At 35.8% G+C, this 25,246-nt stretch overlaps 1 protein-coding gene across 4 annotated transcripts in view; it reads left to right on the top strand.

Moving 5' to 3' along the window:
• The window catches only part of SMC5 (structural maintenance of chromosomes 5), a 110,405-nt gene that overhangs the window by 80,434 nt on the left and 4,725 nt on the right, over positions 1 to 25,246 (top strand). For 3 of the 4 annotated variants that reach the window (XM_060154987.1, XM_060154985.1, XM_060154988.1), the window contains 8 exons: positions 1,206 to 1,300; positions 1,946 to 2,078; positions 4,724 to 4,897; positions 6,202 to 6,371; positions 8,747 to 8,870; positions 9,207 to 9,329; positions 22,399 to 22,524; positions 24,994 to 25,038. In XM_060154987.1, coding sequence (XP_060010970.1) covers positions 1,206 to 1,300; positions 1,946 to 2,078; positions 4,724 to 4,897; positions 6,202 to 6,371; positions 8,747 to 8,870; positions 9,207 to 9,329; positions 22,399 to 22,524; positions 24,994 to 25,038 — 990 coding nt within the window. The remainder of the gene's footprint in view (positions 1 to 1,205; positions 1,301 to 1,945; positions 2,079 to 4,723; positions 4,898 to 6,201; positions 6,372 to 8,746; positions 8,871 to 9,206; positions 9,330 to 22,398; positions 22,525 to 24,993; positions 25,039 to 25,246) is intronic. The other variant, XM_060154986.1, reaches the window with a different exon arrangement.

Genomic DNA, 25,246 nt, shown 5'->3' with positions numbered 1-25,246 from the left:
ACTCTTTCTCCTTTGCATATCTGTAATTTCCTACTGTAGCAGTGAAAAACACCTCCTTCTCCCCCTTATCATCAATTTATTTACTAATTTGTTCAAGTGTAGAGTGCTGTGAAAGTATTCACAGCATTCTAGGCTGTGAAAGTAGTTTGAACATTGCTAATCTGTGCCACCATGAAATTCCTCCATTCCACCATCCCATCTTGTCTCTCAGCAGTGTTCTATTTTTTTGTGTTTATGTCTTGCACATCTTTTGTTAAATGTGTTCCTAAGTATTTTATGGATTTTTGACACTCTTAGAAATGGATTTCTCAAATTCATTTTTCAGCTGTTAACTGCTAGTACATAGATATAATTTGATATTTTTTCATTTGATCTGTATCTTGTGACACTATTGAATTCACTTCCTGAATTCTAGTAGTTGCTTTATAGATTCCACAGGACTTTCTGTGTAGAAAATCATACCCTTGCAAATAGATCTTTTTACTTGTTCCTTTTTAATCTTTTACCTCTTTATTGTGCTTCACATCATTGTCTAGTACCTCTAGGACAATGTTGAAAAGAAGTGGTGTGATTTGATACCCCTGCTTATTCCCAGACTTAGGGGGAAAGCACTCAATATTCCACAATTAAGTATTATGTCTGCTGTATACTTATCATAGATGCCCTTTACCAGCTGGAGGAAATTTCTTTCTATTCCTAGTTTGCTGAAAATCATATGGCTTTTGTACTTTATTCTGATAATACAATAACTTGGATTGATGTAGCATTCAAAATCAACCAATCTCACATCCCTGGGATAAATTCTACTTGGTCATGTATATTGCTGGATTCTGTTTACTAATATTTTGTTAAGGATTTTTGTATATGTGTTCATGAGGGATATTGTAATACTTTTGTCAGGATTATACTGGAATCATAAAATGACTTGTCCCTTCCTTCTTGTTCTGAAAAGGTTTTTGGTATTACTGCTTCCTTATCTGTTTGATAGAATTTATCGGTGGAAATAAAGAAATGTACTCTTTGTGAAAACACATAGCTACAATATCATCACACTAAAAAATTTTCTTATAAGTACCATTAAATAGCTAGTCAGTGTTCAAATTTCTGATCATCCCATGAATGCCAGTAAGAATACCATAACTTTAAAAATTCTTTTGATTGAGTATATGGTAATTAAGGTAATATTTTCTTTTCCTTATATTAAGGTTCGTGACCATAAAAAATTAAGAGTGAATGCTGTTATTGCTCCTAAGAGTTCATATGCAGACAAAGCACCTTCACGACCATTGAATGAACTTAAGTAAGTCTTGAAAATATTATTAGAACTAAGCTGTTACTTTGAATATTGAATAATCATTTCTCTCAAATATATTTTAATTATTTCTTTGTCACGTAAATATGTTTCTTATAGGCTGTATTATTCCCTTTTAGGATCTCTTCCTAAGTCTAAAATAAGGAAAAATCTAGGCCCAGGAACAGACCATGGTATCAATTAGTATATGATGGTGATTTTTTAAATCAGTGGAATAATATTGGACTACTTAGTAAAAGCTACTAAAATAGTTAGTTGGTTAGTTATTGGGAAAATAAAAGGGTAAATCATCACTTCATAATATAAAAATAATTTCCAGAAGGATCAAATGGAAAAACTGCAATTATAAAACAGCTATAAGTAAATAAAGTCTTAATTCTGTATAAAAGCAATGGTAGAAGCAACAAAAGAAGAGATTAATGGTTTGTAATTATAAATATTAAACTTTTCTGACAAGGAAATAAATCTGAATATTAATCACTTAATATTAAGTGACTAAACTATACAAAGAAAATACTTTCTGTACCATTGTTAATTTATTTTTTATTTATTGTTTAGTCACCACATGTCAACTAGGATTTTTTTTTAAATGATATTTTAAGAAGAAAAACCTAATGTTGCTTTTCCTTTCAGACAATATGGATTTTTCTCTTATTTGCGAGAGTTATTTGATGCACCTGATCCTGTCATGAGTTACCTCTGCTGCCAGTATCACATTCATGAAGTTCCTGTAGGAACTGAAAGAACCAGAGAAAGAATTGAACGGGTAAGAAAGTACTGAATCAGTACCAAAAATGTAGTTTTGTTAAAACTTCTTAGCTTAAAGTCAAGGAAAACTTGTAATTTAAAGAAACATGCCATTGTTTTTAACCATACAGAAATTATCTTGGTATTTTCCATTTTTAATATGACATAGGACAGTGAATGTTGACTAATACTTGACGACAGGAGTGGTGTGGAGTTACCTAGAGCAGGGGTCCCCCGACCCCCAGGCCGCACACACAGTAGGAGGTGAGCGGTGGGCAACCGAGCGAAGCTTCATCTGCCGCTCCCCATTTCTCCCCATCGCTTGCATTACTGCCTGAATCATCCCCCCCACCCACCCAGCCCAGGTCTGTGAAAAATTATCTTCCACGAAACTGATCGCTGGTGCCAAAAAGGTTGGGGACCGCTGACCTAAAGTAAATAAATAACTTAATACATGTAGGGTAGTTAAGTTAAAACCTGAAGAGACACGTGGCTCTCTTATGTGATTCTGCCTTGCTTGACAAACATTTGTTCAAACATTAACGGTTTAGTCATTTAAATTCTTGTATTATGTTTTTCAGACAAATTATACTTTAGGATGGTAGGCTAGGATATGTAACTGCTTTGGTAAGCCCTCCCCTTAAAGTTTCCATTTAAGATTATCTCATGTGAATGACCACCCCTTAATAGGATTTCATTTTCCTGTCTAGTACAGCTACATAAACTCTAAGTTCCTATATTCTGCTAATGCTGCTTGGAGTTTTCTTCTCCTTACAAGTAATCTCTAAGACTCCAAACCACCTTCATTGCTTTTATCAAAGGGAGAAACAGGGAAGAAGTCTCCTCTAGAAAAGATTTTTCCTTAATACCAAGTTGCCATATTAATACTGCTTGTAGGACCCAATTACAGATCTAACTGCTATTTATAATAGTGAACTTTAAATTTTTTAACAACCATTCTACAAGTATCCCTAGTATATTCATTTGTAATTTCGGGGCCTCTATATACCTCATTAACAGAAGATAGAAATGGGGGCTGCTCATTACTAACCCATTTTGCACAGACAAGCCATTATTACTTATGGTAAGTTGCCTGTGTCTTTGATTAAAAATTATATTATGGTGACCATTTTGGGAAACCAAAAATACAACTCTCCATGTGGGTGTACCTCTCTCTTTGGTCTTCATAGATGGGGTTTAAAAAAAGAGGACAAGACTATATACATAGACCGATCCAATTTCTGTCATAACTTCAGAGGTAGGTAGGGTGCTATCTCTGAAGCTTAGGATAGTAGGTATTCTTTACTATTGCAGAAAGACTATAGAAAATTTGGTAAGGGCTTTCATAGCTTTACTTTGGGGCAGAAAGGAGCAATACTGCACTCGGAAAATCCTTTCACTTTTTGAACAGTGCTTCAAGTTGATTTTTATGCACTTTTTAACATTTTGGTTAAATCATCTAGAGAGCTTTAACTCTACTGTCTGTACTAGAAAAATAATATTGTATATAGTAAAGCAAAGTCAGACACCTAATAAAGCCCTTGACATTGTCTTAGCCATCTTTCAGAAGATACAAACCTTCACTGAGGAAATTCACTGTCTTAATGTTTCATGTCTACCTAATGACAAATAATGGCTATATTTCTTCCTTAGAATAAAGATAACATTCTTTAGTGTAAGTTTTGCTTTATTATCAAGTCCTGACATTTTAGATTCTGTAAATGATTATACTCTATTTATGCAGTTGTTCTCGTTAATTTCCAAGGCTGGTCTCTGGTTAAATTGTCTGCTGACCTCCTTAGCTTAACAATGTTCTTTTTGCTGAGAGCACTCCCACCATCTCTGTCAGTTTCAGTTTGCTTAAAACTTATTTTCATGAAATGTGGGTAGGCTAACCTCATCTAGGCTTTCCCTTCATTTCAAATTATTCAGCATTTGTGGATACCAGTTTATACCCTATTAAACTAAGTATGCTTAAATATGTCTTATCTCTTCACTTAAACTTTTAGAGAGAAACAAGCCACAAGAATACTGGTAGTAAACCTTTAGAGATTGGAAAAAACTACAGCAGCCTGTTCTTTATAAATAACAGTAACAGATCCAATGTTAGGATGTTTAGAATGTGCATTAGTTTATGAAACTCCTTAAATAAATTCTTGAGAGAAAAGATCTCCAAAAAATGCAAAGTCTTTGAAGTCCTTGAAAAGTGTGTGCATTAAGTATTCCCCAAATATACAGGAATTAAATATAAGATTATGTATCTTTGAACAATATAACTGAGGGGAGGGGAGAGTAAATGTGTTAGTTAAGATAACATAGTTCAGTCTACAGGGAAGTTGACTCCTGGTATCTCTTCTGTAGATAAAGTCCCAAAAGTACACTTACTTGGGAGAGATTGTATAGTGAAGTAGAAGTATAGCCAACTTTGGTTGTTGTTTTGGTTTTCTCCCAGTTCTCTCTTCCTTAGTGTTGTTTTCCCAAATAATAACCTGAATTTTATCACTCACCTTTTTAGAGATGTTGGGTACATTTTTTTAAAAATAAAGTATATCCTAGTATATTTTGATCTTCTAAAATTCATGAGATCTGTATTTTTAATTTAGTCCTTTTAAAAATGTCATAATTATTCTTAGATGTGCACTGAATGCGTATTTTACATTATAGGTAATACAAGAAACCCGATTAAAACAAATTTATACAGCAGAAGAAAAGTTTGTGGTGAAAACTTCTTTTTATTCAAACAAAGTTATTTCTAGTAACACATCCCTAAAAGTAGCCCAGTTTCTCACAGTCACTGTGGATCTAGAGCAAAGACGACACTTAGAAGAACAGCTAAAGGTTGGTCATTTAAAAAAAAAATTTTTTTTAATTGAAGTACAGTTGATTTACAATGCTGCATTAGTTTCTGGGGTACAGCAAAGTGATTCAGTTATAGATATATACTTTTTCATATTCTTTTCCATGGTGGTTTATTACAGGATATTGAATATAGTTCCCTGTGCTATATAGTAGGACCTTGTTGTTTATACATTCTATCTATAATAGTTTGCATCTGTTAATCCCAAACTCCCAATCCATCCATCCCCTGCCTCCCCCTTTCCCTTGGCAATCGCATATCTGTTCTCTATGTCTATGAGTGTGTTTTGTAAATAAATTTGTGTCAGATTCCACGTATAAGTGATATATGGTATTTATCTTTCTCTTTCTGACTTCACTTATAATCTCTAGGTCCATCCATGTTGCTGCAAATGGCGTTATTTTGTTCTTTTTTATAGCTGAGTAGTGTTCCATTGTATGTATGTACCACATCTTCCTTATCCATTCATCTGTTGATGGACATTTAGGTTGTTTCCATGTCTTGGCCATTGTAAATAGTGCTCCTGTTTCCATGTCTTGGCCATTGTAAATAGTGCTCCTATGAACACTGGGGTGCATGTATTTTTCAAATTATAGTTTTGTCTGGATATATGCCCAGGAGTGGGATTGCTGGATCATATGGTAACTGTTTTTAGTTTTTTGAAGAACCTCCATACTGTTTTCCATGGTGGCTGCACCAAGTTGCATTCCCACCAACAGTGTAGGCGGGTTCCCTTTTCTCCACACCCTCTCCAGCATTTTTGATGACCATTCTGACTGGTATATGGTGGTACCTCGTTGTGGTTTCACTTTGCAGTTCTCTAATAATTAGCAATGTTGAACATCTTTTCATGTGCCTATTGGCCATCTGTTTATCTTCTTTGGAGAATACCTATCTAGGTCTTCTGCCCAATTTTTGATTGGATTATTTTTGAGTTATATGAGCTGTTTGTATATTTTGGAAATTAAGCTTTTGTCAGTTGCATCCTTTGCAGATATTTTCCCCTAGTCTGTAGGTTGTCTTTTCATTTTGTTTATGGTTTCCTTTCATGTGCAAAAGCTTGTAAGTTTAAGTCCCATTTGTTTATTTTTGCTTTTATTTCTTATTGCCGTGGGAGACTGACTTAAGAAAACATTGGTATGATTTATGTCAGAGAATGTATGGTGTTATGTCTTATATCTAAGTTAAAGATTGGTTATTTTGAGTATTAATAAAGAATATTAACTGGAGTTATAGTACGTTAGCTTGTTTTTTAAATATACTAACAATATTGCATATTCCATAGGAAATTAATAGAAAATTGCAAGCAGTAGAATCAGGGTTGATTGCCTTACGTGAGACAAACAAACATCTAGAACACAAAGATAATGAACTTAGACAAAAGAAGAAGGAGCTTCTTGAAAGGAAAACCAAGAAAAGACAACTGGAACAAAAAATTAGTTCCAAACTAGGAAGGTAACTTTCAGCCTATTTTGGGGTAAGGGGGCTGGGTGGGTGGTACAAAAGCACTATAAGGATATTGTTAGTTATACGTTGTAATGACGACACAGTTCCCACCAGCACTCTGCGTACAATTTCTCTCTCAAACTTACACCCTCCTACCCAAAACATGGGACAAAGGGAAGTGAATCTTAAGTGTTGTGAGTTTTTCTGTTCCCTGATCTGCTGTTCTCATCCCTGGACCCCTTTCTGTTCTTAAAAATTATTGAGGACCTTGAGGAAGTTTTGTTTCTATGGATTATATCTATTGATATTTACCAAATTAGAAATTAAATTCATTAAAATGATAATAAAGCCATACATTAACATATTTATGAAAACGTTTTCCAAACAAAATACATTTAGCAAGAAGAATGACATTGTTTTTACATTTTTGTAAATCTCTTTAGATGAAGTTAGTTGTTTTTCATATGTGCTTCTGCATTCACTGGGTTGTGAGATGTTTTGGTTGAAGTATATGAAGAAAATCTGGCCTCACATAGATATGCAGCTGGAAAAGGGAGAAGTGCTTTAATAGACTTTTCAGTGTATGTATTATCAAAACTTGCCAAGGTGTGGTTTGTGAAAGTTTAATTGCAACATGGAATGTGAACTCATCAGTGAAGTTGTGCACCCCTACATTACTTTAAGTGCATCATTCACCCATGAATGACTTTGTTACTTTATGCTAGCTTACTGTGAGATCCCAGGCAATTGTTCTCAGAACTTACTGTTTTATTTTGAATTTAGATATTTTATAGAAACTTGGAATATATAAGATGGGATAAAAGCTATTAGGGTGTTCAGTCTAGGGGAAAGGAACTGTGGCTTCCAGTTTCAAGGCTTTTCCCATGTCCTGTCATGACACAGCACAGACCTTTCTGTTGTGATTGTTCTTTTATGCTTCTTTGCTATAGAATAAAAATATAGATATCAATAACATAATAAATGACAGCTCAGTCTTGAATAAGGTACAAGTTTACCTTGATCTAATATAATAATGTTTCTAAACACGTTCATAAATTAAATATTTAAAATGCTTTAAGAAAAAAAAATTTTAAGCAAACAGTTGCCCATTAACTTTAGTAATGTACCTTGGTTGCTTAAAGCAAGATATAGCTATTTAGTCTAACTGACTGCCTAGAATTTTTTTCTACTTTAACCCTTCACTTCTGTCTTCAGTCATCTATAAGACATTTACTGTTGGACTGCTGTATTGAACTCATTGTCTAAAGCTAAACTTTCTCCTCATAAAGTAATGTTGATTTTTGTAGTGCAGTAACCTTTCATAGCCATTGTCATCCTGCTGTCTCATACCTCCAGTTACTCACTTTGGAATACTGCAGTGGTGACATGGTTAGTGGTCTCTACTTGACTAGTCTCCCTCCGTTCAGTGCATCCAGAATACTGTCATCCAGTTTATCTTCTTTTCACGTTCCTACCCCCTTCAAGAATATCTTATAGCCCCCTACCTTTACTACATGAAATTTAATTAAATACTGCTTTCCTTTAGATTGGCTTTCACGTTTTTCAAAATCTTATTTCACTCCACCCATTCTAATTTCCTCCCTGTCTTCACCAAAGTCTCTTCATGTACCACTCAGTCCACTCTCTACAGCATCCACTGAACTTATTCATTCTTGTTTATTATTGCTTCCATCGTTTGTTCTTGATTTTTCCCTTGAGGCAACATGATGTAGTGGAAAGACTTGGACTTTGATGTCAAACACATCTTACAATTTAGTATCTGGGATCTTAGGTAACAACTTCTGAGCCTTAGTTTCTTCATCTTAAAGAGCAAAGTATTAACCTTTAGGATTGTTGTATTGCCTTTTCATTATATATTTTTTTTACCTGTTAATCAGATCTCCACAGTTAAGCTTCATAAGGGAAGGGACTATATTTATAAACAATGTTTATTAGTTATGGGCCAGACACTATACTAAGTGTGTTGCATAATTTGCCTTTTTTTAGTATTCACCAGAGCCCAGTGGAGAAGTACTATTATTATTTACAGTTTATAGATGAGGAAACTGAAGCTCAGAGAAGTAAGTTGTTCAGTTATATCGCTCATTAGTGGCAAAGAGGAAATTTAAATCCATCTTTCTGATTCCAGATCCTATACCATTAGCCATTAGCATTACCTAGACTATGCTGGGCACATACTCTATCTCAAAAAATATTTTCAGTCTTGAGTGGTTACACAAAATGATTGTTTAACCTAGAAGCTAGCAGTTAACATCTGAGTAGCATTGCTAAATAGCCCACCCATAAAGCAGCAGGGGGCCTAAGAATTTGGGCTCAATCCTTGTGTTTTCTCTGATTTCCACATCATTATGCATTTCATACAGTTTAAAGCTGATGGAACAGGATACTTGCAACCTTGAAGAGGAAGAACGAAAAGCAAGCACCAAAATCAAAGAAATAAATGTTCAAAAAGCCAAACTTGTTACTGAATTAACAAACCTGATAAAGGTAAGCCATTTTCTTAATTTTAGTCATATTTTTTTTGTTGCAGGTCGACAGCAAAATCTTAGCAAGAGATTGTATTGTTGGACATTTCTCATTATAGATCAGTAAATTGGTTTAAAGCACTCATTAAGCTAAATTATTTTATTCCAGATGACTCAAATATACAAGAAAACTTTAAAATTCTCTTAGAATAAAATTATAAAAAGAACTATTTGAGAGAGGTATCAGTCACATTAGAAAAATGTTATTTTTTTCATGGTTTATAATTTTGTTTTTTAAAAGAAACTGTATTGTTTTTCTTAGTTGTAAAACAAACTCATAGGGGTTTTTTATTCCTAGATTTGTACTTCTTTGCATATACAAAAAGTAGATTTAATTCTTCAAAATACTACAGTGATCTCCGAGAAGAACAAATTAGAATCAGATTATATGGCTGCTTCATCACAGCTACGTCTCACAGAGGTAAAATGTTTGCTTTTATTTTTTATTTTGGGGCTTCAGACCAGTTTGAAAATGTGTGTGTGTGGGGGGGTGTATGTATATACACACACACACATATATATATATATATATATCATGCCTTGCAATATGCAGTTTTTTTATGCTCTTTAATTTACAAATTTAATGCATCCTGCTGATGAGGAAGCAATATTTGAAACCCTTTGTACGTATTCTGCATTTTATGTTATTTGATTGGGGGAGGTGTGGTAATAATCAAAAAAGAGAATTAGAGTCCCTGATTTAGTCACTTGAAGACCAAAGTCTCATGTCTGCTTTCTTAATCAATATAAATTATAGTTGTTACTGTTACCAAGCAGCAACTAGTAGCTTTTATTGCAGTTTGTATCCCATAAAGTAAACTGCAGATGAGTTCTAATCAACACTGAGAGTGGCCTTAGTGTGTAATCTTGGTGATTTAACCTTCTGTTAATACCTGTGAAACGATGATAAATATCGAAATAGTGGGGGGTCGGGGGTGCTGTACTAAGTTAACATAAATTCCAAAGAAGAACTGGCAACAAAATGAGTTAGTATAACAGTGAGATAGTTTTTGAGTCTTTCAAATCCTTTCCCAAAAACAGAAGAGCAACTAGGATAACATAACAGTTAACAAACAACCCATGGACAACATATACAACAAACCAAGCTTTAAGGTATCCCTATAGGTGTACTGCAGTATATTTTCACACTTAAGCACCCAGGGTTAACATCAGGCTAGTTAAGGGCTTAGTCCCCAATAAAACTACCCTTACTTCAAATGCTAGCTGCAAGTTCAGAGGTCCCCAGGCCACCTGCACTTCTGACTAACTGGCTACAAATTCAAGAGCTCTTATGACTCCTCCAGGTTCAGTAATTAACTAGAGTGACTCACAGAACTGAAGAAAAGGCTATATTTAACAATTACAGTTTTATTATAAATGATACAAATCCCTACTAGTCAAATGAAGAGACATGTAGGGTGAGGTCTGGGAGGGTCCTGAACACAGTTTCTGTACACTTTTCTGGTGAAATCAGGATGTGTCACCCTCCTACCATCAGTGTGTTCACTAACCAAGAAGCTCTATGGAGCTTCAGTGTTCAGGACATTTATTGGGGTTGCATTACCTAGGCATGATTGATTGGATCATTGGCCATGTGGTTGAACTCAATCTCCAGCCCTTCTCCCTGGAATTCAAGAGATTGGGAGGACAATAATAAGACTCAAAGCCCCAGCCCTCCCCTCTAGTCACATGATTTGTCTTTCTGGCGTTGCCTTCGCCCATCCTGAGTCACTCCTTAGCATAGTAAAGTCAGGTGTGATCCTAGTAGGGGCCCATGAAAAACAAAGACAGACACTCCTATCACTCAGATAATTCCTAGGGTTTTAGAGTCTTCCTCCCAAGAACCAGGGACAAACATCAGTCAAATTCTATATTTTACAACACCTGTGAACTCCAAACTATAGGTGGGTAAGATCAAATCAGCAGCAGCATCAAGACTGGTGTGGTATCAGAAAGTATGTGGTAAGAAGCAGAGGGAAGGCTCCAAGAATCCAAAAATCAAGTCACCAACAGGTACTCATCTCTAAAGAAAAGAGGCCCCATTTGGTGTGGAAAGTTCAGCAGACCAATTTGAGAGCAGCTGAAACTGGGAGGTGACCGTAGACTCAAGAAAGGTCAGGTGGCGCTGGGGTGGTGGTTTAGGCCCTGTGAGCTCTCAAATTAACCGAAACTGCTTTGCAGAACAAAGCTGCTTACTGAGGAGAACTAGAACTACAGGATAGACTAAGGAGATAGTAAGCATGTATCATGTGATTATAAGGCTGACACAGTAGCTAAAGGCACAACAGTCTAAACATGGGAGAAGGGAGACAGCGTAAGTAAAATGGAATATATTTGCTGATTGTCCTATAGGTACTATCAGGAAATAAAACGATACTACTTCAGATTAGATGCTTTGGGAGAGGGAAATGAGGGAGAATTTCAATATTGTTTATAGTAGGAACCAGTATCTCAAAAAAGATATTAAGGCCGTAAGGATATTGTATAAGATATTTTGCACATAAATAATCTTTCAGATAAAAATAGCTTTCCTGGGCTTCCCTGGTGGTGCAGTGGTTGAGAGTCCGCTGGCCGATGCAGGGGACGCGGGTTGATGCCCCGGGAAGATCCCACATGCCGCGGAGCGGCTGGGCCCGTGAGCCATGGCCGCTGAGCCTGCGCGTCCGGAGCCTGTGCTCCGCAACGGGAGAGGCCACAGCAGTGAGAGGCCCGCGTACCGCAAAAAAAAAAAAAAAAAATAGCTTTCCTTAAATGCCAACAATAGATGAAAAAGGGAGAAGGGGACAATATAAAACAGATTACATCACTGAAGAGTAGATATTTAATTTATATACATATTAAGACAACACAATGGCAGAACTTAGGCCAAACATCAATCATATCATTAAATATAAATGGAGACAATTTATCTTTTTAAAAAATTTTTTGAAGTAAATTCCAATACTATGCATAATATGAGAGGCACATCTAAAAGAAAGAGATTCAAAAAGGTTTAAAATGAAAGGACAATGAGCACAAGGGATCTTTTGGGGTCAAAAAGGCTCAAAATACTAATCAAAAATATATGATAACCTATTGATTTCATAATTGATGCTTAAAATATTAATGGTCACCTTTGGAGGATATTAGGGAACAAGCTCATGATTTTCAAAAATGGCAAAGAAAGAATCTAGCATTTATGCTGTCTTTTTTATGTGAACTATTTAGGATAAACAAATGAGATGGGGAAGTTTTTCTTTACAGAAGTATTTCAGTTAATAAATGCAGAAGGAAAAAAAAGAAAAAAAAAGATGCAAATGGAATTATAGTGTTAGAATATCACCACCTTGTAGCTGCTAATGAATCAGTGGATCACATTAGCTGCTAACATCACAAAAAGATAGCCAGATATTTATTTATGTGTATCCTGATGGAAGGACATAACACAACACCATCTATGAACTAATGTTGTGAAAAAAATCAAATTTCAACCCGATTAAGCCTCTAGAACAAGGTTTCTCAATCTCAGCACTATGAATATTTTGAACTGGATAATTCTTTTTGTGGGGGGCTGTCTTTACCAGCATCCCTGGCCTCTATTTGCTAGATGCCAGTAGTACACCGTTCCCTCAGCTGTGACAACCAAAAATATTTCCAGACACTGCCCTGGGGAGCAGAATTGCCCCCATTCAGAACCATTGCTCTAAAACTACCAGTTTACAGGAAATACAGGAGAGCAAAAAATATACTACATGACTCCACAGGAATACAGTCAGCAAAATCTAGAACGTAAGGGACTATATAGGGACAAATCATTTACTTTAGCGCTGTCCAATAGGAATATAGTGCAAGCTGTATGTCATTATAAAGTCTCTAGTGACCAAATTTTAAGAAGTAAAAAGAAATAGGTAAAATTATCTATCCATTTAATAGTATATTTAACTCAGTAAATTAAAATGTTATTTCAACATGTAATCAATACTGGAAAATTATTGAGATATTTTACAATTTTATAATAAGCCCTCAAAATACTGTAATAAATACTTACATCTGAATTTAGATGATAAATTTTCATCACAAATATTAGATTTTATAAAACTTAAGAGTTGCAAAAGTAAATTCATATACTCAGATTATTCTAAACATTTTCTGGTGACTAAAGTGAGTATTGATTTTAAATTATTTTAAATTAAACATTCAGTCTCTCAGAACTCTAGTCACATATGACTTGTGCCTTACTTTATTGGGCAGTGCAGTACTGTAACTAAGATAAAAAGGGGAGAGGAAATGTATAAGCTAAAAGGGACTTAAAAAACGTACTAACCAAATACTATGTGTGGACATTATTTTGATCCTGATTTGAGCAAAGCAACTACTTAAAGAAGAAGTTCTAAGAAATGGAATTTTGAATATTGACTTAATATCTGATAATATTAGAGTTTACTGACAGTATTTTTTAAGTTTGATAATGTGGTTATGGATTTTTTTATCTTTTAGAAATACATTGCCGTAATATTTACAAAGAAAATAATGTTTGGAATTGCTTCAAAATAATCCAGGGAGGGGGCCACATGGGGAGCGAGTGTAGATGAAACTGTGATGGTCATGAGTTGAAAATTGTTGAAGAAGCTGGATGGTAGATACATAAAGGTTTATTATACTGTTCTCTCTCCTGTTTCATATATTTCTACATTTCCCATAATAAAAAGTAAATGTTTCCATTCTTGGCCATGATGAAACAGGGGCTCAGTTTACCCTCTTATTTTAAACCACTAAAAGATGGGACAAAGTATATGAAACAAAGATTTTCAGACATTGAATAACAGGCAGCACAGGACAGTGATTCCGTAAGAGAAGGGAAAACAGAACCAGGTGAGCTCTACAATTGCCTTAATTAGCTTATTGCCTGGAGAGTTTCTAGGCCACGATGTAGGGAAGAGGGATTTAATAGGAGAGAGCATAACAGTACAAATCCTACAGACATTAAAAGGATTTGTTCATTGAAATGAACAAATTTCTTAAAAGATACAAGCTATCAAAGATCACTGAAGAAGGAGCTAATTAGAATAGCCCTATGTTTACTGAAGAAATCATATTTGTAGTTAAAAGTCTTCCCATAAAGAAAACTACAGGCCCAGTGGCTTCACTGTTGAATTCTACCAAGCATTTAAAATAATATCAATTCTATCTAAAGTCTAGAAAAGGTGAAAAGGAAGGGAATACTTGACACATTATATGAGGCCAGCCTTAGATATCAAAACCAGACAAAAGAAAACTACAGACCAATATCTCTCATGAACATAGATGAAGAAATTCTTAATAAAATGTTAGCAAATCAAATTCAGCAGTATATAAGAGTAGTATATCCTAACTAAATGAGTTTATCCCAGAAATACAAGGTTGATTCACTTTAAATCTTTAAATCTCTACTAGAAATGTGCAACAAGGCAAGAAAAAGAGAAGGCTTACATATTGAAAAGGGAGAAGAAACTTGCCCATTTCAGACAAGTATGATCATTTCTGTGGAAAATATTAAGGAATGTACAGAAATGCTTCTAGTTGCAGGATACAAGTTTCAATATGTAGAAATCAGTTGTGGTTCTGTCTGCTAGCAGTGAACAATTTGAAACTGAAATTTAAAAATACTGTGTACAATAGCATCAAAAATATTAAGTACATAGGGATGTATATATTTTGGCCAAAAAGTTCATTCGGGTTTATTTGTAAGATGCTACAAAAACCCGAATGAACTTTTTGGCCAGCCCGATATATATGACCTATACACTAAAAACTATAAAACTATAAAAGTAAACGGAATTGATTGTGTTCATGGATCAGTGATTCAAGATTTGTTAGAATGTCAGTGCTCCTCCAAATCTGTAGATTCGGTAAAATTCCTAGCAGGGTTTTTGGAAGGGTTTTAGTTTTTGGAAGTTGACAAGCTTATTCTAGAATGCAGTGGGCTTAGAAGAACTTTGAGAAAGAACAAATTGTATGACAGAAACTACCTAATTTTAAGACTTATTACAAAGCTACAGTAATGAAGACACCATTGTATTGGTGTAAAAATAGACATATGGATCAGTGGAACAGAGAATCCAGAAATAGATACACATATATACAGTCAGTTGTTTTTTGGCAAAGATACTGAGGCAATTTAATGTAGAAAGAATAGTTTAACAAATAGTGCTGGGACAATTGAATAGTCACATACAAAAAATGAACCACAACCCTTACCTCATACCATATACAAATGGATCATAGACTTAAATGTAAGAACTAAAGCTATAAAACTTCTTGAAGAAAACATAAGAGAAAATCTTAGTGACCTTAGTTTTGACAAAATAGAATAAATAGAACACTAAAAGCATGAATTATAAAGGGAAAGAAATCAGAAGTTGTACTTCCTCAAAATTAAAAATTTTTCAGTAGACACTGCTAAGGCAGGCTACACACTGGGGAAATGTATTTGCAAAACATACATCTGACAGAGGACTTGTATTTAGATGAAGGGCTCTTACTATGGGCCAAATCTAGCCTAAGGTCTGTTTATGTAAAGTCCCTGCAAGCTAAGAATAGTTTTTGCATTTTTAAAAGCCTCCACCCAAAAAAAGAAGAACATGTAACAGACTGTATGTGGCCCTCAAAACCTAAAATATTTACTTAGTGGCTCTGTATAGAAAAAGTTTGCTGACCCCCGATAGATACTATAACAAGAACTCTTAACAATCATCAATATAAGCAAGACAATTCAGTCAAAAAAACAGGCCAAAGATTTAAACATAGTCTTCACTAAAGTATACAGAGAGCAAATGATCACATGAAAAGGTGCCCAGCCTTATTAGTCAGTAGGAAAATGTGAATTAAAGCCATAATGAGCTATCACCACAGACCTACTAGAATGATTTAAAATTTTAAGACTGACCAAACCAAAGTGCTGGTGAGGGTGTGGAGCATCTGGCACTTGCATACATTTCTAGTAGAGATTTAAAGTGAATAACCACTTTGGAAGACCACTTGAGAGATTCTTAAATGCTAAACATATACCTGCCGTGTGAGCCAGCCATTCCTCTCCCAGTATTTACCCAAGAGAAATAAAAGTATACGTCCATGGAAGACTAGTACACAAATGTGTAGCAACTTTCTTTGTAATAGCTAAAAAATATGAACTTCTACAAAATGCTTAGTGACTGAAATAAATCAGTGGTTACCTGCGAAGGGTACAGTGGGATGGATTACAGATGGATACACAGTTGTTGAAGGTGATAGACATGTTCATTATTAGTGGTGATGGTTTCACTGATGTACATATTTGTCAAAATTCATCAAGTTGTACACTTTATATATGTGCAGGTTATTTATCCATTAGTTACACTTCAGAACTGAAAAATTTAAGGAAAAAACTTATGAAGTCTTTTTTCAAGTATGAAATTTCATATACAAAAGTAAAACGAGTAATATAACATCCATGTGTCCACTGTCTCTTCTAACAGATGTAACACTTCGCCATATTTGTTGCAGGGTTTTAAGACTATTCATGTATTCAGAGTCCCCTTGTACCCTTTCCTATCTATTCTGCTTTGCTAGAATATACTCCTTTCTGGCAGTGGTCTGTACATGATTCACTTTACACTTACCAGAAACAAACGTGTTGTGTAAAAGTGAACTATAGTAGTATCTTTCAGTGGAAAGAGTCTTTAGAGGCTGGGTAGTCATAGGATTGCATAGATGAATGGAAAGATTAAATCAGAGTAGAAGAAGAGCTTCATTATTCTGAAGCCAGCTTCTTCAAACTCTCTGGCTTCTTGAAAAAGCTTATGGCTAGAAGAAATGGGAAAAAACCAAGAATTTTGCTAGCAGGTAAGCATCTTAAAGTATGCAAGCACAAACACACCTAGCCAAAAGGAGCTGAAGGTCAGGTTCCATATCCTAGGGTTGTGGGTAGTTCAGTTTGAGCAAAAACCGGAGGGTTGGAAGAGGGGAAAGTTCCACCCCACCCAAAGAAAAGAGGTGGAGGAAGACAGGAAGGCAGCGGGTGTAGCAGTAGTCACTCTGAATATGTAGAAGAGATCCGGCAAAGAAACTTGGGTGTGGGGTGTGGGGGTGGGTGCTGGATGTGAAACAGGTTTCCAACGGAGAGCTCATCAGTGTTTACTTTGTGGGAGCATAAGGGAAGTCATCTGCAGATCGTGTGTTCTCTTGGTAAATAATGATAGAGCCCATGCCAAAGTTTCTTCATTGATTGAGCCTGTGAACATGGTTGTTGAGTATGGTGTTATAGAAGAGATTTCATGAAGGAATTGACCCCTTATGTAGATATATGGAGCTTTCCGTCTGGGCACATGAGACAGTATTTGATCCTGCTGCCTGAAGTTTTGTTTTTGAATTAACTGTCAATGAGAACTTAAGAAAAGTATGGGTGTCATGTTACATAAGTATCACAAAATCATGTTCACTTTGGAGTAAGCCCTCTCCCAGACTTCAGCCCCTGTTGACATGGTTAGAGATACTCTTCAGCAGCCTTAGTTCACATAGATGTACTAAGATTAGGTGCAAACTGTGACTCATCCATTTTGTTAGTAGTAGCAGAAATAGTAATATTTTGAGTTGAGCTAACTACTCTGGAGAGTAGGAAAGTACTTGTGAGGAGGTTTTGTTTTCAATCTTTGAGTCACTAATTTTTTACAAAGATGGCCACATTATACTGTCTAGAGAAATAATCTGATTAGCTGCGTGTCACTCTAGATTTTGTTACCTGGAAATAATACCCACTCAGTTCTCAGCCTCTTACCATACTCACACACACATCTTGTCAGGTGTTTCCATACTAATCTTACTTGATACTACCCCTGGCTTTATTTTGTATTTCCTCAACATATTTTGCAGCATGGTTTCCCTTTTTTATATGTTGATCTGAAAGTTATTAAATGCTTTTTATTCATAATTGTCTTACCAACCCTTTTGTAAGGTTCTTTTATTTCTTACACTATGTTTTGATAAGTTTTGTTACTGACTGATCATAGTCACCAACCACACATTTTAAACAGTCAAGAATGATGAGTAAAAGATACAGAGAATAAGTGTTTGGTAGTTCATTTTCTCTTTCATTTGCTCTTTTTCCTTCTCATGTTTGCTGTCACTTACCCATATTTGCTCTTACCTATTCTTCTGCTGTCCTACTGCATTTGAAACAAAAAGAAATCATTTCCTTCCTTCCTTCCCTCCCTCCCCTCCTCCTTCGGACACACTGCAGGTTGTACTAAGGAACCATTACTGCCACTTCAGGGTTTGTCTTTTACCCTGATCATGAAAACAAGTTCACAAAAGAAGACTGACACAAAAATTCAGTAGGGATTGTATTCGTGAAGGAACTTAGGGATAGGGATAACTAACCACCACTGAGTTTCAAACTTCCTCAAATTATTGGAAGGCAAATAGGGGAAAAAGGGTTCCAGACCCATAAAACATCTCCAGAGGTATGTCATTACCTTCTGGAATATTTTTATGACAAGTTAATAAGCTGACTGAATCCAGATATGGAGGGGACAGATGGATGTACAGGTTACTTGGTTTTTTACTTTGGGCAGCGTTCCTAACCACTCCAAGCCTACTGTCTTCAGCCATAGGTATTATGGTACCTAACTTGCAGGGCTATTTGTGATAGTAAATTCAATAATATATATCATGATGCTTAGTGTGTACCTAGCATGAAGCCCATATTTCCTTAAGAAGTATAGATTTACATCAGGTTTAATATTACAAGAATTGGAAGTTGTTAAATTTATTTATCCTAATACTAAATTTAGAAATTCTGTGCTTTCATCTAATGTTCTTTCCTCTGCCTGCCTGCTTACTACTCTCCCACAAAAAACAACTTCAGAGGACTTTTTTTTCCAATTTAAATGAGATATATGTATTTGGCGGGAAAAAATCCTTTCCCAAGTAAATAGTATTATTGTCACTGTTTACTATTAGATTGATTGAAATAGAATTTGTAAGCTTGTATATTAAAACGTCAGTGAAGACCACTGATTTCTAAACTTCAAATTCGACGTTAAAATTTTAAGCTGCTTAAAGAAAAGATTAAATACTTTTCATATTTCTAAAATATATATGCAGTCCAATATGAACGAAAACTTATGGTTAACATTTGAATTTGCAATCAATTAAATTGGAATGAAGTTTGATTCTTTTCTTTATATGAAAGGAAAATTGAGGAAGAAATGTTTTGATCTACAACCAGTTTTTAAGCATAAGTTTATGCTACCTAGAACATAGTTTAATTCCTTTCACACCAAAATGGCTTTCATTTTGTTTCACTCTTATTTTAATAAATTAAGTAGAATATTTACTGTGTTAAGTTTATGTGCAACATATATTCAGTAAGAAATTCTGTGAACAATCTGATTTTTTCCACTAGAGGGCCCTCTTAGAGAAGGTTTTTCTTGTTTAGTGTCAAGGTATTTCTGTACAACTTTCATAACAATTGAACTTTATCAAAAGACTTTCAGAGAAAAGATAATACTTATTCATTTCTTTCAGGGTATGTACCTACAGAGTAATCTTTTCTGAGATGTTGGTGGGGGATATTTTGTAAGTTTGCCATTTTCTCCCCTTATGTTTTACACAGATGAACTGTTTCTGTGGCCTTTTAACTGTTAAAGGCTAGATTCTATGAAGAAATGTAAATAAGCCCTTTTCACTAGCCTGAATTTACAGTGTTATCTTATATAATTGGACTCTTTCTGCACCCCACCCCCGCAGAAAAACTCAGTAAGAATTATGGGGTGGGGGAAGAACAGGTGCTATGTGAATAGTGTCACAAACATGTATGTATAGAAACAACATTGTCTCTCTTTTTTTTTTTTGGCTGCATTGGGTCTTCATTGCTGCGCGCAGGCTTTTCTCTTATTGCGGCAAGCAGAGTCTACTCTTCGTTGTGGTCCATGGGCTTCTCACTGCGGTGGCTCCTCTTGTTGCGAAGCATGGGCTCTAGGCACAAGGGCTTCAGTAGTTGTGGCTCGCGGGCTTTAGAGCGCAGGCTTAGTAGATGTGGCGCATGGGCTTAGTTGCTCTGCGGCATGTGGGATCTTCCCGGACCAGGGTTCGAACCCGTGTCCCCTACATTGGCAGGTGGATTCTTAACCACTGCACCACCGGGGAAGCCCTCTGATAAAGATTTTATCAGACATGCCACCAAACAGAAGGAAACTATTGAATGAGCTTTTGTCCTAAGCCCAGAGCCCCAGATATTCAGCTTGGGAATATTTCTTTCCCATAATGTTCTAATACTTCACTTTAGCAAGATCCAGAGGAATAGGAAGTAGGAAGAGAAGACTTGAGGAGTGTTTAGTTCTGTCTAGCTGTCCCATGTTTTGCATTTGCCTGAGTATAATAGGCTCTAGAGAGCAGAGTAAGGGTGACTGGGAGTCTTTCGTTTTCTTTTATTTCTCTTGCTGTGTAGGAGCCAAGGAATCCATTCAAGGAAACTTTATATTGATACTAACTGATCAGTATAAAGGCTTGCTTGCATTTTCAGATCAGTCCAGTATATATATACTTTTACTAACTTTTGTCTTAGTTTACTTTCTTTGCTGTCAAACTTGTGTGCATAAAAATTACCTCAGGACATTATTAATAATGCAAATGTCCAAGCCTTGGCCCCAGAGGTCTTAATTGTTAGATCTGGCTTGTGGCTGGGACATCAATACTGTTTAACAAATTTTCCCTCTATCTCACCCCTGCTCTGGTACTTTTTGTGCAGACCAAAGTTTGATGGAAAGAGCAAGCTAAGGCCTGTTTTCTTTTTCATTTGCTATTTCCAACTTAATTATCTCTGAACCACATATAAAAAAGGAGATAATACATTTCTTTAAGATGGTAATGAGGATTATATTAATTACCGTGTAGGATGGGGGTGATAACCATGGTTGGCACACAGAAGGCATCCCATGATGCCCTTTGTTTTTTTCTCTTTTTTTAACATCTTCATTGGAGTATAATTGCTTTACAATGGTGTGTTAGTTTCCGCTTTATAACAAAGTGAATCAGCTATACATATACATATATCCCCATATCTCTTCCCTCTTGCGTCTCCCTCCCTCCCACCTTCCCTATCCCACCCCTCTAGGTGGGCACAAAGCACCGAGCTGATCTCCCTGTGCTATGCGGCTGCTTCCCACTAGCTATCTATTTTACACTTTGTAGTGTATATATGTCCATGCCACTCTCTCACGTCATCCCAGCTTGCCCTTCCCCCTCCCTGTGTCCTCAAGTCCATTCTCTACATCTGTGTCTTTATTCCTGTCCTGCCCCTAGGTTCTTCATGACCATTTTTTTTTTTTAGATTCCATATATATGTGTTAGCATACGGTATTTGTCTTTCTCTTTCTGGCTTACAACAGTCTGTATGACAGACTCTAGGTCCATCCACCTCACTACAAATAACTCAATTTTGTTTCTTTTTATGGCTGAGTAATATTCCATTGTATATATGTGCCACATCTTTATCCATTCATCCGACGATGGACACTTAGGTTGCTTCCATGTCCTCCACAATGCCCTTCTTGTTCCACATGAAACTTTTGCCACCTGGCTCTTGCCCACCTTGCCACGCTCATCTTTTACACGCTTACCTCTTCTCCAGCCACGTTGAATTTCTTGTTCCCTAAATAAGCAGGCCCTGGAGGCTTCCATGGCCTGTACGTTTTAAATCACCTATCCTGGGAATACCTTCTGCTGCTCCCTCTTAGTAATTTCTTATTTGTCCTTTAAGATCATTCACTTGACATAGCTTCTGTGGCCACTCTGACCTTCCTCCATCCCTTGCCCACACCACACACATACTCTCTTTGTGTAATTCCTCTTTCTTTTTTAATGTGCAAAATGGGGATAATAATACTATACAGTGCTGTGAAGCACCTAGCACATAAGCTTTCAGTAAATAGTAGCTGTTTCTTGTATGGTAATTAATGACTTTGTGTATCTTCCTTCTTATTCACCTTTCTGTATGCTCAGTGCATAACAAAATACTGACATTTGATAGGTTCTCAGTAATTATTTGGTGAAGGAACGAATGGGTCCATGAATAAATGATAGCTACCTGAAAGGTGCTTGGAAAACTATCAAACATTATTTAAAGGTTCTGCTTACATTTGAATGCTGAGTATTTGGATATGAAGCCTACATACTGTATATATCAAATTTTATTAGAGTGTAATTATACATAGCTAAATTAAACTTTCAGAAAAAGGCAGTTAAATTTAAATTTCAGAGCTCTTACAGATTCAAGAAATGCCATATTATTAATGTCCCGATATATTGTGAAGTTTAAGTTCAAATTTAACCTTTACAATAAAATCAGTCATGGTTTGAGATATGTTTTCAGATGATTTGCTTATCACAATCAAAATTCAATAATATATTTGATATAATGTGGTGGTTTAATAAAATAGCCCTCTGACTTAACAGTAACATACAAATTTTCAAAATATTTCTTTTTCTTGTATTAGCAACATTTCATCGAGTTGGATGAAAGTAGACAGAGATTATTGCAGAAATGCAGGGAACTTATGAAGCGAGCCAGGCAAGTATGTAACCTGGGTGCAGAGCAGACCATTCCTCAAGAATATCAGACAGTAAGTATAAAAAGTATATAACGCTACAAGCTAACATATTTCAGACAGCTATTTGTAAGCTTAAAGTGTGTTAGGCATTGTACTGGGCCATGAAAAACACGATGTGCCATAAAATATGAGATCTCCCCACCCCCCCGCCACCATTTTTAAACTGAGTATGTATGTAAAGTAATTTTGCTCAACGAATTTTCTTCACTATACTCAGACTTGGACACCAGTCAGTCTTAGTGCTTCATACTAAAGTTGTTAAAACATGGGTATTATTTTGCAAAATTATTAATGCCATAACATTCATTCTTCCAGTAAAAAGCTTTTTTCCCCAAGCACCTTTTTAATAGGTAGGGTCAGGAGACGGGTTATAGCTTTTCATGGAAACATAGTACCAGTAATTGATATATAAGGAACAGTAAAGAGAGGTGATATTTAGACAAACGTAGGCAAAATGAAAATGTTTTCCTGGAAATCAGGGTGTTTATTTACGGTTGAGTGGGAGCTGAATCTTTATGGCTGACATCTGTTGCTAAGGAAAGGAAAAAAAGAGCCTTTCTTTCTTTACATTATGTGTATTTTATATTCTGACATATCATTCAGTTAGTAAAATGAGAAGATGCTGCCCTTTCTTCCAAGTTCTACCACTAATTAGGTAGCCCTGTGACCCAAAGCTTTATCTGACAGGTAGGAATAATACCTTGCCTACATACTTACTCTCTTAGAATAATGTCAAAGTAAAATTAGAAATAAAATTTTAAATATCTGGTATTTGTGTGGCTTTTTAAATTTCAAATGTTATCTATTTCAGTAGATAATGAAATGTCTGCTAAAGATATAAATAGAACTGGAAATAAAACTTATTTGGATTATAATTTTCATATCCTCAAAGATTGTGCTTTATGCTGTCAGACCCAGAAACTAGGGAGAATGGATCTGTTTGGATACATAATAGGAATTTAGTAGACATTTGTAAGAAAATTGAGGGGCTATTGTTTCTAAAAATAAACCTTCTCCAGAATACATTGTGTTTATAAAATAAGTAAATACTAGTACAATATCTGTACTAACTTTTTCTTCCAGAAAGTAGCATGATTCTGTCCTTGATACATGGTACTGTTTTTGAAAGAAACAAGATTAGAACATAGTTCATGTGTTCATTAAAAATGTATTGATTACCTTCTATATATCACATGCACTGAACAAAACACACATACTTTCTTCTCTCTTGAAATTTATATTCTAGTCTGGAGGGTGGGGAAGACAAATCAAAAAGCAAACAGATTATGTCGGGGATAGTAAGAGGTACTACGAAGAAGAATAAAACAAGGTAAGGGGCTAGAGTGTCAGGGAAGGCTCCTTTGAGAAGATACTATTTTAGACGAGTCTTGAATGAAGAGAAGAAATCAGTCAAGTGAAGGTTTGAGGGAAAAGCATTCCAGGCAGAGGAAACAGCTCATACAAAGCTTCTGAGGCAGAAGTATACTTGGCCTGTTTCAGCATAGAAAGAATCTCAGTGGGGCTACAATTTATAATCCAAGCAGAAAGGGGGGCAGAAGCCAGATCCTGTAGGGCCTTATACACCATAGAAGGAATTTTGGCTCTATTTTGAGATGGAACCCACTGGAGAATTTTAAACAGAAGAGTTATAGAGGTAGGACAACTTCAGTTTGTAAAAGAGCACTCCAACTGCTGTATGGAAAATAAAGTAGGGATACCAGAATGGAAGCACAAAGACCATTTAGAAGATTATTGCTTTGGACCAGCCAAGAGATTTTTGTGGCATGGATTAGGGTGGAAGCATTAGACACAGAGCAGTTTACAGACTTGAGGTATCTTTTAATGACAGAACCAGCAGGACTTGGTAATGGATTTGAGTTGAAGGGTAAGAGAGAGAACCCCTTAATTTGTTCATTTACTGAGATGGAAAAGATTGAAGGACAAATCAGTTTGCTCAAATTGGTGGGGAAGGTGAGGAAGTTGAAGATTTGTGTTTCACCATCTTAAATTTGTCTATTAAAGAGTCAAATGAAGATACCAAGTGTTTGGCACGTGAGTTCAAATCTCAATGGACAGGTCAGATTCAGAAAAATATACTTAACAAATATCTGAAGGCCTATAGAAGTTGAACTGCTTTCCAAAAGGTTAGGGAAAAAAAGACAGGTTAAGATATTAGATTAATGCAGTGTGTTAGGATCTTTTTCAAGGTTTCAATATTCATTTTGTACATTGTAGTACATAAACTTTCGCAGGTTGTGGTGAAAAAGCAATGTACTGCTTTGCCTCGCCCCACAATAAAGTATCTCCTCTAATTTGTCTCTGTGGCATGGTCTCAGAAGATAGTACTGTGGTGAAATTCTACTGTCAAAGTAATTGGATTCTTAGGATGCTTTTGTAGTTCTTCACAAGTACAGTATAAAGTTCTAACTTCTTGCTCTCTTTCAATGCCCCACATATTCTGGACCCATTCTACCAATTCAGCAAGTACCCACCATTCCAAATGGACACAACTCCTCACCCCCCATGGTATGCAGTGCTCATTCTTTTTTCCAAGCTCCTGTCTCCCCTCTGCCTTACTTTTCCCTAGCCATTTGCTTTAAGGCCCAGAGATGGAATCTGGGCCTGAATCCTCTTACTCTCTTGTAGCTCCTGTAGCATGAACTGATACTTCCTTTCTCTGAATTCCATAACCTGTATGATATGTACTGCTTATTTTAATACTCAGCATCAATAC

The sequence above is a fragment of the Lagenorhynchus albirostris genome, chromosome 7 (genome assembly GCF_949774975.1).
Source record: "Lagenorhynchus albirostris chromosome 7, mLagAlb1.1, whole genome shotgun sequence".
Classification (NCBI taxonomy): Eukaryota; Metazoa; Chordata; class Mammalia; order Artiodactyla; family Delphinidae; genus Lagenorhynchus; species Lagenorhynchus albirostris.
Note: the sequence above shows the minus strand (reverse complement) of the source record. Positions and strands in the feature narration are given on the sequence as shown.